The 14,302-nt window shown below is 38.7% G+C and overlaps 2 protein-coding genes across 3 annotated transcripts; one reads left to right on the top strand and one right to left on the bottom strand.

Moving 5' to 3' along the window:
* The first annotated feature begins 392 nt into the window (after window positions 1-392).
* Window positions 393-6,221, top strand: LOC148875204 (grpE protein homolog 2, mitochondrial-like). The gene is made up of 6 exons (XM_088964282.1): window positions 393-714; window positions 2,875-3,073; window positions 3,162-3,349; window positions 3,488-3,655; window positions 5,454-5,582; window positions 5,866-6,221. The coding sequence occupies exons 1-6, from the start codon at window positions 577-579 to the stop codon at window positions 5,959-5,961; spliced, it is 918 nt and encodes a 305-aa protein (XP_088820408.1). The 5' UTR covers window positions 393-576; the 3' UTR covers window positions 5,962-6,221.
* A 934-nt stretch (window positions 6,222-7,155) lies between these two features.
* LOC148875203 (uncharacterized) lies at window positions 7,156-14,233 on the bottom strand. Of its 2 annotated transcripts, none has more exons than XM_088964280.1 (3): window positions 13,706-14,233; window positions 8,423-8,578; window positions 7,156-7,519 (listed from the first exon to the last, which is right to left on the bottom strand). In XM_088964280.1, the coding sequence occupies exons 1-3, from the start codon at window positions 14,015-14,017 to the stop codon at window positions 7,358-7,360; spliced, it is 630 nt and encodes a 209-aa protein (XP_088820406.1). In that variant the 5' UTR covers window positions 14,018-14,233; the 3' UTR covers window positions 7,156-7,357. The 2 variants fall into 2 exon arrangements, with proteins under 2 accessions (XP_088820406.1, XP_088820407.1); XM_088964281.1 differs by lacking the exon at window positions 7,156-7,519 and adding an exon at window positions 7,804-8,200 and having other exon boundaries at window positions 13,706-14,185.
* Window positions 14,234-14,302: the final 69 nt, after the last annotated feature.

Raw genomic sequence — 14,302 nt, 5'->3', positions numbered from 1 at the left:
CTATCTATCTCCTTCTCTCTCTTTCTCTCTCTCCTCTTCTTTTACTTCCCCTGTTCCGCTACCACCGCTACAACTTGTAGGGATGGATTTGATTATCCCTCTGTAACTATCTGTTTGTTAATATTCCCGCTATATCTTTCTCACTCTCTTGCTGCTCACTTTCTCACCTCCTCTCTCTCTGTGTGCATGTGGAACGAGAAACTCCCTCTTTTTCTTCGTGAAGAAGACCAGTTACTGGTGAAGCAAGTGCCCCAAAGAGACGATAATCGTAACAGTTTCGCTCACGGAGGGTAAAATTAAATTAAAAAAAAAAATTATATATCACGCATTCACGTGGTATCGCATGTGTATGAATTTTAACAATAATGGTGGTGAAGGACAATAGTTAAACCGTTTAGTCAATCAATTAAACCACAAGGGTAATTTAAAAAATTTACCCCTTTTTTATATACAAATACCCCTTAACGCCTTCTTTCTTCCTCTCCAAGCACTGAAGCACATACTTCCTCCTCCAGTCCTCCTTCCTGTTTACACGGTTCTTAGAGAAGCTGGGTTGCTATTCTGAATTAAACGGAGATGTTCGTTTCAAGGGTATTTTCTCGGATTTCGAGGAACGTCTTGAATAACGCCCGAGGCGTCCTCGTCTCTTCTCGCCAAGAGAAGTTGTCGGTTATCCCCCATGGCTTTCATTCTATTCGTGAATCAACTAACAAGGTAAGGTTACCCCTCCCAGTGGTTTATCTGTTTAGGGTTTTATTGAGGCTTTGCCGCTAGAATGAGTCTAGGGCTTTCAGGGGCTTCCCGGAGCTAGTTGGCGTGAATTCATGGTTTTCCTATTGTTTAGTTATTCTAGTTTTATATATATTTTTTTCTCAATGCGGGATTTTTCTCTTGTTGGATAGAAGAAAACCCAACTTTTCTTTCTATCCGTGTTTTGGAGGGTGGGGTTTAGGGTTTAAGGTCTATCTACGGGTTCTGGAACAGGAATTGCTTCGAACCGAGCAATGCTTGTGGAGTACAGATTAATTCATACTTCACTGTTTACTGCAATTTTGATTTCTTTTCAAGAAAAAGAAAAGTTGTCTTTGAGATTGGATTTTGCTAAAAGTTCGATTATCTGGGTTGTTTACGGATTAGGGGTTTATGGAAAGAAATGCAAGGTATTTACCTTTGCGGTATAATCATGTCTGTTTTATGTTTTGTGATTCTTTTTGGACACATTTAAACCTTTGATACTTATTTCATATTAGATTGGTTGGTGCTCAATCTGCGCGGTATCCTCTCAGTTGGTGGAATTTTTTATGTTATTTCTGTGGGATAGCTTTTAACTTCCCATTAACTTTTAACTTCCCTGTTTAATTTTGCATCTGTAATCAAGAAACGCTCGAGAACATGTGCAATAATACATAAGAAAAAAAGGCCTGTTCAGCTTACCTTTAAAAAGATTCAGATGCCAATATGATATTTGTGTTAGGTTATAAAAGAATTGTATACCTTAAGGAATGCTTCACCGGTGCTTTAATAAAAAAATCCTCAAAAACGACACTAAATGCTTGTACATGGGTATCGTGTTGTCGGAAATTTCAACTTTTAGTCTAAATTCCATGCCTATCAACTTTCCCAGCTGTATTCTATGATACCGGGGTACCTGGTATTCTGTAGCTTTCCATATGAAATCTGGGGCTTTATACTCCAGCTAAAAATTGGCAAAGCACTTGGGTTTTCTGGATGGATGGGTAAGTGGTGCCAAATATTCGAATGTTTAGAATGCATTAGTGCTTAAGACGGGTTAACTTAGGATGGATAGTAGTCTTATTTGCTGATTAATCCCTGTTGTTACATTTTCTGAGTAATACATATATACGTTATCCTTCTAGAGAAAAAGTATGTGCTTTCCTGTGCCTTTTTAAATCATCATTACAGTCTGCCTCATCATGGCCTAGTGGGGATTGGCAACACAAATCCTCTGCTTTGTTATGCTGTCTATTGTCATGTATTCCATTAATAAATGAGCTAATCAGTCTTTGCTCCCTAACTGAAGCTCAGTTCTGTTTGGCAATTGACGTTTCTGTATTTTGTTTATAACCTTTATCTTGGACAAGGTCACTTCCTCCTACTAGTGCATTTATTACATCCTTAGGATTTTGGTTTATGACACTATACTCACTTGCAGGCTAGACATCTAAAAGCATCAATTTGCATTGATCCTTTTGTTTGCTATTTCATGATATCTTCATGTTTCTAACTTGTTCTTATTTCTGATAGTTTTTTTATTGAAAATGCTTCTAATATTATTTTAACAAAAACGTTTTTTATAGCCTTGTTAAATTAATAAATGAGCTAATGAGTCTTTGCTCCCTAACTGAAGCTCAGTTTTTCTAACCTTTAACTTGGACAAGGCCACTTCCTCCTACTGGTGCATTTATTGCATCCTTAGGATTTCGGTTTATGACACTAGGCTCACTTGCAGGCTGGACTTCTAAATGCATCAATTTGTATTGATCCTTTTGTTCACCATTTCATGATATCTTCATGTTTCTATTTGGAAATGCTTCTAATATTAATTTAACTTGTTCTTATTTCTGTTTGGCAATTGGCATTTCTGTATTTTGTTTATAACCTTTAACTTGGACAAGGCCACTTCCTCCTACTGGTGCATTTATTTCATCCTTAGGATTTCAGTTTATGACACTATGCTCAATTGCAGACTGGACATCTAAAAGCATCAATTTGCATTGATCCTTTCGTTCACCTTTTCATGATATCTTCATGTTTCTACTTGTTCTTATTTCTGATATAGTTTTTTTTTTTTTAATTTTATTTTATTGAAGATGCTCATGATATTATTTTAACAAGGTATGATTTCCATTCCAGTGGTTTCTGAGCCAAATGACTTGGCATTCTTCAGCACTTAATACCTCATTGTCTCAGCGATTTGGGTTCTCATCTGCATCTCCCCAACCCAGTGCAAAGGAAACAAACCAGACTGGAGATGAACATGTGAGTGGCACCCCTGCTGATGCTGAGGCCACAAAGACAAATGGAGATGCTAAAGTGCCAGAGAAAACAGAAGGTGCTGATTCTAGTTCAGAATATAAATCTCCTACTCACCTATCTGTCAACAAGAGAGTTACTAAACAAACTGCATATTTTTTGTTCAGATAGTGAGGATGAGCTATCCATTGATGATCTTGTAAAGCTTGTTGCTGAAAAGGAAGAGCTACTAAAGATGAAAAACAAGGAGATTGACAAAATGCAAGATAAAGTTCTCCGTAGTTATGCAGAAATGGAAAATGTTATGGATAGGACAAGACGTGAAGCAGAGAACTCCAAAAAGTTTGCTGTTCAGGTTGGTGGCTTATTATTGTTTCTAAGTCATGGCTTGTGATCTTTCATTTGCATTATTGATCTCTTATCGGAAAATCTGGTTATTTCCTTGCATTTCATTTAAACCCTAACAGTGCCTGTTGTATGAAATATGCTCCAGAGCTTTGCAAAGAGTCTGTTAGATGTTGCAGACAATCTTGGAAGGGCATCTTCAGTAGTCAAAGATAGCTTTTCAAAGATTGATGCATCTAAGGACACTGCTGGAGCCGTGCCACTTCTAAAGACACTTCTGGAAGGTGTTGAGATGACTGATAAGCAGCTTGTAGAGGTAATGCATTTACTTTGGGAAAGCTTATTGTATTATCTCCTCCACCCCGCCTCTTGTTTGGTCCTTTATCCCCTGGTCATCTTAATTCTTGAGTAAAGACTTTCTCAGAACTTAATTTCGGTTTGCAAACTTTGTATTGTGTACCACTGGTGGAATTTTGCCATCTATTCCCAAAGGTCCATCTGATTTTGATAATGGCTGAAGTGAATGACTCTTGCCTTGCCTTTTAGTGAATGCCATTAAGTAGGTACTTGACTCCTTAACTGCTGAATGACATATTGAGTTGATTGCTGTACCCCTAAGTATTTTATTATGTCTATTTTAACCTCCAAAAGGCAAAGCAACATGTCATTCGGTTCAGTCCGTTCAATTGTTATCAAACAAACACCAGAATAGCCCTTTCCATAGACAGAATTCGATCACCAAATGGACAACATAAGTATGTTGCAGAAGTTAATTTGTTGTTTCCCATTTTCCATTGGTTGCATGGTCAACTTGTATTAACATTTACCATTGCAAAATAAAAAGGCCATTACCCGTAGGTCGCAGCTATCTGGTGTCCTTGGAAGGGTGGACCGGATACTGACCCAACCTTTTTGGCACTTTTTTGCACAAAGTAGCTGTTCTCAGATTCAAACCAATGTTCTAACGCTTGTCAGCCTGAGATTTTACTACCAAACCAAGCAATGCCCCCTGTTTACCATTACAAAATCAGCAGCCACTTAGTGGACAGGATGGAAGAAATTCTCAAGGATGCTGTTCTGGAAATCTGGTAATGTATTGAAGGGTTTCACTGTTCCATGGTCATAAGATAATATTGTCATAAAATCATAGTGATATTTGATTTGTATGCGAGCAAATTCAAATAATTTATGGATTCTTATTGTGAGTCTATTAATCTTTTTGATAGTAAATAGAAAAAGGAAATTCATTAAAGATCACAAAGAGAGATCACCCCCTCTCCAATTCTAAATATGACCAAAATCTTTACCCCAAAGCTTCCTTTGAGATCCCCAATAAATCTGGCAAAATCAAGATTCACTCCAAAATCCTTTTCCCAATAATTGAACAAAGTTATTCATCAAAAAAAAAAAAAAAATTGAACAAAGTTCTTCCTATGCTTATTGTCTTTCCTTAAAGATTATTTTGTTCCTCTCTCTCCAAACCTCCCAACAGACCACAAAAGGAACATAAGACTAAACAATTTTCTTGCGACAGTCTATTTCATTGTGTTACACTGTTTCTTATAATATGCTTAGGAAGTAAATGAATATGGATGGCTCAAAGATGAAACCTCAACTGTCACTATTTTAGATTCATTACTAGTGGCATACAGCATACCTCCTTTAATTGGGTTCTCATGTTCTATTAACTTTATTCTTTCTATTTTTCTGGAACCCTTATTTTTTAAGAAAAAGTCCATTACCCTTTTAAGGTTGCATTTGACATTCCTTATTTTAAGGACTTATCTCTTTTTTACTGTTTAAAACTCAGTGTTCATAGGGGCATTTTAACTGCAAAAAGGAGATAAGTCCTTAAAATAAGGAATGCCAATGCAGTCTAAGTGTACATTTTGCCAGAGGTTAATCATTCTCATCTTGTGCTTTGGCAGATATATGTTATATCTATCTCAAAGTCCATTTTTAGTTCTTATCTTGGTTCACCTTGCTAATTGTTTTAGCTGTAACCATGTTAGCTCTTACAAGTGCCTATAATATGATGGGATCTTATGTGGATGGCATGAATAATGTGCTTTTTGTAGCCTTAAAGGTTTCTAATAGATGTTTCCTGCTTTCAGGTGTTTAGAAAGTTTGGAGTGGAGAAATATGACCCCATCAATGAGCAATTTGACCCTCATAGGCATTATGCAGTCTTCCAGATTCCAGACGGTTCTAAGCCTCCTGGAACCGTTGCTGCTGTTCTAAAGGTATACTTTCGATGGTAGAGATATTTTCTTAATACTTGTAAACCATACTAATTAGGTGCTCCCCCTGCTAGCCTGGGGTGAGAAGGCGGATTGGCTGTTATTAGATTCACTTGGTTGTATTATAGAGAAATAAGACCAACCATCCCTTCAAACCACATTTGCCTTACGAAGTTGATTAGAAATTAGAATGCACGATGGAAATTGTAAAAGCAAAGCTATAACCGAATTGCAATCTGTCTATTTTTATTTTTTTTAATCAGTTGCAACGTATCTATTTTTGCAGTCTGGATACATGCTCTACGATCGAGTTATCCGGCCAGCTGAGGTCGGTGTTACCCAGTCTTTGGACAATGGAGCTGGTGAAAGTTCTGAAGCTTGAAACAGGGTTTGTCTACTTCGCTGGTCATCCCATGATCATCAGATGTTCCTTTGAGAAATCTTGTAATTGTGAGAAGAGAAGAAAGAACTTAGATCTAAGCCAGATCAGTTTTAGCCTATACTATTTTTAGTCATAGCGTGGAGAAAATTTTGCTCTGTACTTGCATTTTTATTTATTTATAGCAAATAGTGCGACAGAATAATTCAAAGAAAATTTTGATTGAAATTATTAAATTACTACAATTTAAAACCTAATTTAAATAGCACGGAGTCATCAATTTGAATGTCTACGGCATGACAGTTGAAATATATGCTTGATTAAAAACGTCTTCAGATTTGCCTATTTCTATATGGACGATACATAGACTATTTTAATCAGATTTTCTCAAGGGGTTTGACATGTGGCGTGGCCCGTGGGTGTGTATCGTGCAATTCCACTCGTGTTGTATAGATTGGTCTCTGCTACGTACGGCCGGGGAAAATGTTGATGCCTGATGGGATGCAAACTCTGTAGAGCCGGGGATTTGTTCTTGTTAATCGTGGGCTTTGGAATTTGGAGACCGAAGTCTGCTGGTCCGTTTGGTTCGTGGGAACAGGAGTCTAGTTGATTATTTTGATTTCTACGGTTTGATTGGCTCCTCCTATTTCTGTTGGAATGGCATTTTTCCATTTGAAGGAATGGCCATTTTCTCCCTCCCCTCTCCTTTGGAAGTGAGGTTTATTCGACTCAACACACAAGTTTGTGAAATGCTTGGAAAAGTGTTTGGCTGTTACATTGAAATAAGTAGCCACAACAGCATACTTGTTTTGTTTGCTAATGCTTGTGCAGAAACGCCAACATAAGGCATATTCCAAGAATTTTGTGGAGTTGGCTAATTGTAAATTTTTACAATGGGGACGGCAACCAGGGAAGGAAGGTATTGGGATTGCATTACTACAAGCCTACAACATCCCCATGATAATCTATAACATTCATCCATGAAGAGTCCAATTTTCCTTTGACAACACCCCACCCAAAAATAAAAGAAAGAAAAAAGGACCTTTATTGCCTTTGGCCAAATTGGTGTTGCTGCAAGAAAATACTAGAAGAGCAAGTTTTACCCAATCTCAAAACCATTCAGAAAAAAGTGAAGTGATCCAATGAAAAGAAAGGATCATTGGCAATGCAACTTTCCTTGCATAGAATCATAAAGTATGCAACGAAGCAAAGAAAGGCAGCATCAAATTAGCACTTGGTAATCATGAATATGCAGTTTCAATACTCTCCCCTAAGTTTAAAATGTGGGAGAAAAAGAAAGCGAACAAGATTAACCGTTCTAATCAGGTTTTCACAAATGGATCATTCTCTTCATTCTGTTTTGTCGCAGCCTAGAAGTCAAATTAGTGGGTTATATCCCTTAGGCTCCACCACCACCTGAACCCATTCTCTCCTGCTGCCCTTTACCCTGTTCTGTTTTGGAGTTGGGGTCACGATCACCATCATGGGCTTTTAAACCCAGGCTCAAATCCAAACTAGTTTCGCTCAAATCTTGTGGTGCCAAGTGATCCTTCTCTGAAGCCTGAAAATACAAAGCAAGGGAACCTTATTGCAGTAGTCATGACTCCTGTAATTAAGTTTTGAAATCATTTTAGTCTAGCGGCTTAGAGCATATTTATCTCAGAAACTATCTGAATCATCCCTTCAGAAATGGAGCAGAGAGACTGGCATCACCAGTGACATAAGTTTGCCATATTTCTATGAGCAAGCAATGCAACTCTGGCAGTGTGTCAAATATAATTTGATCATTGAACAGGTAAATATTCATTAGGATAATCTTAATAAATGAGCACGTAAACCACACTATTGGGCTATAGTCATTATCTATATCTCATCCTTCATATTGGCCTTGTTAGAACTTAGTCAACATATAATAGATAAGAAAGTCAAAATAAATTGCCATGAAGGTTTTATGGCTTAAGTATAGAAGAACATCTCTGAATTTTGTATGATGAAATTTGCAAAAGCCTATTTGTGATCCTACATTCCCTCGCTCCAATAGGTCCATGGAAATCCTTGAACAAGTCGAATGAGATTAGACATCTTGTCTGCTCTTGCATGACAAAATGATATTGATTCCTGAGCATATAAAGGCTTCGTAGCCCCATATCTAGTACATAAAACACTCATGTTTGCACAGTATGTACTGGACTGGCTTTTTTGTCTGATGTTCACCTATTTTGGTAGACAAACCTGAGATCCTCTTTGACAAGCAGCTTTTATTAGCAAAAGCAAATGAACCCAAACCACAAAATCTACCCAAGCGAAGTCAACTTCAGTTAACAACAGAAGAAAAGAGCAAAAAGATGAAATCAAGAACTTGTAATCACTCAATTAGGAGAGTACTGAGACTTGCACCAAGAAGGGAAAGAGAAAATAATGGAAGGAGGAAAATTAACAAAATATGAATAAAGTTGTGCATTACCTGATTTTCTTCCATTGGCACATCGTTAATGTCAGGTTTTCCATTGGAACTATCACTCTTAGGGGTTCCCCCTCCAGATGGGTCAGCATCACTTGGTTTGGATTCCTCATCAGTCTTTTCTTCAGCCTCCATTTTCTGCTCTTCTAGCACAGCAATCTGCATTATCAACCTTATTTAGAATAAGCATTCAACAAGCTTTAATGATCCCCACAGTTATCGACTCAAAAAGAAAAAAAGGCATCAGCATAACCAGTCACAGAGTACTGCTGCTAATGATAACAGGAAAGAACCGAAGAAAACCCAGTGCCTTTTTCTTTATTTCCTTTTAACGAGTTCACATCACCACCCCACCGTGCCTCGCCCCACACGACGTGTGACTGACACCTGTCCAGTCGCACACGATGGGACGTTCCCACATGCTGGGCTAACAGGACAGACATTAGCCCCGCCCGTTAGACCCAAAACGAACTCAAGAGGGCTTTAGTCTGCGACTCTGCGAGCTTTTCCCATATTCCCGCCCCTTTAAAACTCAAATCAGAAGCTCTGACCCCATTCTCTGCCCGAGCTTGGATCTCCGCCCCCATCTCCAGCACTGGTGATCGCTCCGGTCACCAGGTAAGTTCTAACCCTTGTTTTTTGTCCAGGGCATTGGTTTTTTCATTAAACCCTCCTTTGATGTTTTGTTTTTCTTTTCAAACCAGAGACGTTTTTTACCCTCTTCCACCTCCCTCTCCGGCACCGGTGATTGCTCCGGCCACTGTTTTTTGTGTGGGTATTTTTCATTTCAAGAAACCAGTGCTCTATGAAGAAAAAACTAAGGAGTCTACTAAATCCAACTTCAAACGCTCAATCATTTTTGTGAAAAAAAAATCTGTCTGATGCATAAAGTCATAAAATCAACCATACATCAACATAAAATCAAGCTTAAGTCATTTTTGTGCTCAGTGGATCTCCTGTAAGGAATCTACTTTTTCCATCTTTTCTGGTAATCTTTCTATGGTTCAACCATACATCGACTGATTAATTCCCAAATGACCCTGCATGTATCAACCATAATGACCATATGAAAACACAGAGAATGGTATTATCTGAATTCTATGCTCGGAGAGATCACCGGTGCCGGAGATGGGGGCGGAGATCCAAGCTCAGGCAGAGAATGGGGTCAGAGCCTCCGATTTGAGCTTCAGGGTGGGCAAGAATATGGGAAAAGCTTGCAGAGTTGCAGACTAAAGCCCTTTTGAGTTCGTTTTGGGGCTACTGGGCAGGGTTAATGTCAGTCCCGCTAGCCCCACATGCGGGAATGTCCCACCGCATGCGACTGGGCAGGTGCCAGTCGCATGTCATGTGGGGCGAGGCGCAGTGGGGCGGTGATGCGAACTCCCTTTTAACATGTCAAACACCACCGAAATCTCTACTCTACTTGGGCACCTTAGATGGTGGTCACCAAGGTCCAGCCCTTCAAATGTCCTTGGCTCTCTATACAGTTAGTAGATACAAGTCTGGATCTGCAACCACAATATCTGGCCACAAGACCCTACAGCAGCGGATCAGAAACATCTCTCATACAGTCATGTTGTCATTCATGGGAAATGTTCCCTGATATGAGGCTGTAGTGTCCTGTGGCCAGCCTGTGGCCAGTGCATTGTGGTCAGCATATCTGAACTCAGTAGATACATCTTTTCTTTCCCAAAGGTAGAATGTATACATGGTGCTTTCATTCAGAAGCAAATAACAGGATTTTCTAAACCAATTATGGTTTCGATCAAAAGGTCAGGTGGGATTTTCTTAGCTCGTTTTCCCTTAGAAAATAGGTTTAGGGATTTTCTCAGCTCATTTTCCCTTAGAATAGGTTTAGCCTCAAGTGTAACCCCCGATCAGATAGCATAAAAGGAACTGTAAAATGGAAAAGCAAGTCATATTGATTTCTTGAAATTGTTAATAGAAATTAATGTGGATAGGTATGGTAGAAAACTTGAAATAATCATGCCAATCTAAGGAATATAAACATGGTTAAAGATTAACTATAAAAGATTATAAACTTTGGTGGATTTCACAAATTAATTTGATTTTTTAAGGGCATGAAAATCTACCAAAGGACAATAGCTGCTGAAGTTTTGTACATAAACAATGCATTTGATTTTTAGGAGATCCTGCACAATTGTTAGGGAGAAAATGCCTATGTTGTAATCCAATAAATACCAACTGTTGGAAGAAGCATTTGCATCTTAGCAGATTGCATTAATTTTAAACTATTCAGATAGCAATGCAATATCTGGTCACTGAGAAATGAACAAAGTCAAGCAAGTATCTGAAATTTCTTCAGATATTTAATAAACAAGAGAGCTATCTAAAATCCTAAAACACCATTTTTCCCAGAGCAATTGACATGCAGTTGTCTTGGACAAAACACAAACTGTACATGAAATCCTTGAGAGTGCATCGCATTATTGCAATTATAAGATGATCTCAGGAGACATGAGATAACAAATTGTAAGATACAAAAGCAGTATCCACATATAAGAAATTTAGAACTAGAACAAAGAAGTGACAAACAAAGGATCATTATTAGTTTTTATGAAAAAGGAGATGTATTATATATGTCAGCCCAAATAGGGCAGCATGTACAGGTGAGTTCTTGTGTAAAGTAAGGTATACAAAACAACAATAACAACAACAAAAACTATTAGCAAATGAATACACTACTCACAAAATAAGAATAAAATATTTCTTTGTTGCTTCCTAATCCTATCCAAACAACCAGGTTGTGTAAACAATTCATGCTACATTAATCTAAGACCCACCAATAAACAAAGACAGTTATAATTTGGTTTCTTCCTTATTTGTTACTTATTCTAATCTTTATGTAATGATTTATTCTTCTTTTTTATGTTTTATTTTCCTATCTTTTCTTTTTATTCCTATACATTATTCCTCAATTCCCATTAGGCACAATCTCTTATAATCTGATCCATCTTCTCATCAAGCAAGGTGTATGAAGTACATCAACTGCACTTGACAAACATCAACATCATCATCATCCAAGCTTTCTCCCAACTATATGGGGTCAACCACATGAATCCTGTTTCACCATTCCATTCTGTTTAATGCCATATCCATTGTTAAATTATTGGCACTTAAATCATTTCTTACTACTTCTACCCATGTCTTGGTCTACCCCTACCCCCTTCTAGCCCCTTCAACTTGCAACAAATCACTTCTTCTTACAAGTGCTGTTGATGGTCTTCTACGCATGTGTAAAACCATCTTAGCCTATTTTCCTCTCATTTTATCACATATTGGAACTACTCCTAGGTTCCTTTAAATGACTTCATTTCTGGTCTTATCCTTTCTAGTTAACTTCTTCTTACAAGTGTTGTTGATGGTCTTCTACACACGTGATGAACGCCGTCTTAGTCTATTTTCTCTCATTTTATCACCTATTGGAACTACTACTAGGTTCCTTTGAATGACTTCATTTCTAATCTTATCCTTTATAGTATTTTCATTCATCCATCTCAGCATATGCATTTTTGCCACTCATTTTTTGGACATGTTTCTTGATTGCCCAGAACTCTGCTCTCTACGGCAAAGCTGACCTTAATCTAAGTGGTATTCACCTATCACATAAAACTCCAAATACACCCCTCCTTTTTGCCCCCTACTCTAATTCTGTGGGTGATATCCTCCTCAATCTCCCCCTTGGTATGACATGCCGAACCAATGTACTGGAAAAGGTCACATCAAATTATCTCTTGATCTCTGGTCCTAAGTATACCCTGATTTGTACAGACAGCAGACACACTACGACCACAAGTTGCACCACGAACAGCAACTGCATTACAGTCTATGATTGCAGGCAACTCCAATTATTGTTCCATTCTTCCATCAACAGGCTATGACGGTTGGAGAAAAGGCGCAATGGGATTTGAGCGAATTGTGCTGATGATCTTCATGCTAACCTTCACTCAATCGTAACTGGCAGATACGCCTTTGGGAACTTTTACTTAGAGCAGAAAGTGAGCAAGCTTGTCAAATGGTGTGTACTCCCTTCCTTTTCCAAGACCCACCATATTATCTCTCTAGGAACTCTATTATATGTTTTCTCTAGATCAACAAACACCATATGAAGATTTCTCTTATTCTCTCAAAACTTTTATCATTGCAAAAGAAAGACAGCTTCCATGGCTGATCTCCTTGGTATAAACCCAAAATTGGTTATTTGATATACAATAGAAAGAAAAAAAGAACAAGTAGGATGCCACCTTCAATTGTTGGCTCTTTGGAAATTACCACTAAAAAAGTCTCTCTCTCTCTCTCTCTCATGCGTGCACACACACAGGCAGATTGGTGTCAAAATCTACTCTCATGTACCAGGTTCAAAGTATGGAAGGGGCTAACTTGGGAAAAGAACTTTTCCAGAGTGAAGGCGGTCATAGAAACAACTACCTGGAGTAAAGTGAAAGCCATCGAGAAAAGGGCTATCTGGAGCAAAATGAGAGCCACCGAAGGGAAAGGTTGCGAGATTGGATTCACTGTGGAATACCTATAGCTGGAGTGAGAGCCACCAGGAAAACAGTTACCTGCCACTAGAGTTAGAGCTGCCCAGAGTGAGAGCTGTTGAGACGTCAGCTGCAGCTTCAGAAGTCTGGCTATATGTTATGGTTCTAAAGGTTAAACACCCTAGCATTACATGTTTCAACAGCAATATCGCTTTTGCTGTATTGGTCAAGTACCTAATACACACACTATCAATCCAACCTTACCGAAATGTTTCTTTCTTTTATTTTTCACCGAATCCTATCTCTCAAGTCTCAACATATCTTTGTCAAGTTGCCAGCATTGCACCTGTGCAGAACATGATTTCCTCAAGAATTCAAATATTCCATGATCCTCCAATCACATCTTTCAAAAACTTGGATCCCAATTTTAATAGTGTCAAAACTTTATCTGTTGGGTAGTAAATTTTCTAAATATAAGCCTCCCAGAGAGCAAAAACCAAACAAATTACAACCCAAAGACCAAAATCTTAATTAGCCCACCCACAAATACCACTGCTAAACAGAAAACCCAGGTCATAAATCAAACAATTCTTAAAACCCACTGGAACCAATCCAATTTTCTTCAGAACCCATGTCCCCAATACCAAAACACCCTAATATCCCCGAAGTAATTATAACAGGAATCCTCCATGGCAGCATTGGCACCCTTTTCAACAAACAAACAAAACAAGTTGAAAGAAACAGAGAATGGAGAACAGCAAAGAAAATTTCGTTATATTAGTACCGGAACGTATCGAAAATTCCGTTTAGGCGGCTCCTCTGGTGGAGCAACCGCAGCAGTATTGTCATCCTTGGCCGAATTCTTGTCTCCGTTGTTGTTGTTGTTGTTGCTCTGAGTGATGGGTGTCCATTTATAGAGGAGCAGATGAGAGCCGTTGTTACCATTAGTACCATTAGGCTGAGGAGTATGGTTCGTGGCACTAGATGACGACACGTGTACCCACTTCTTCTTCCACTTCCTTACTGGGCCGCTGAATACTGTCGCCGGCCCGTACCGTGTAGACGACCGTCCGAGCCTTGCTCCTACACCCTCCATTCACCGGCCAAATTTGAATAGACACCTAGGCGGTGGATCGGTTGTAAATTGGCGGGATCCTTCAGATCAAAAACCAAAAAACCGGGCTTACTTTGCTTTCTCGTCGTCGTCGTCCTCTTCCTCTCTCTCTCTCTTTCTCTCTCTTTCTCTCTCCCTCCTTTTCTCCTTTCCATCCCGTCTCCGACTAGTTTTATGTTTTTTGGGAACATACGGAATGATTCCAGTACTTCATACCTATATTAATACAGTGCTGTCATCGCAGCTTTTGCATATTTACCTATTTAT

The sequence above is a fragment of the Nelumbo lutea genome, chromosome 1 (assembly GCF_056320005.1).
Source record: "Nelumbo lutea isolate HS-2025 chromosome 1, American lotus-T2T, whole genome shotgun sequence".
In the NCBI taxonomy this organism is placed as follows: Eukaryota; Viridiplantae; Streptophyta; class Magnoliopsida; order Proteales; family Nelumbonaceae; genus Nelumbo; species Nelumbo lutea.
Note: the sequence above shows the minus strand (reverse complement) of the source record. Positions and strands in the feature narration are given on the sequence as shown.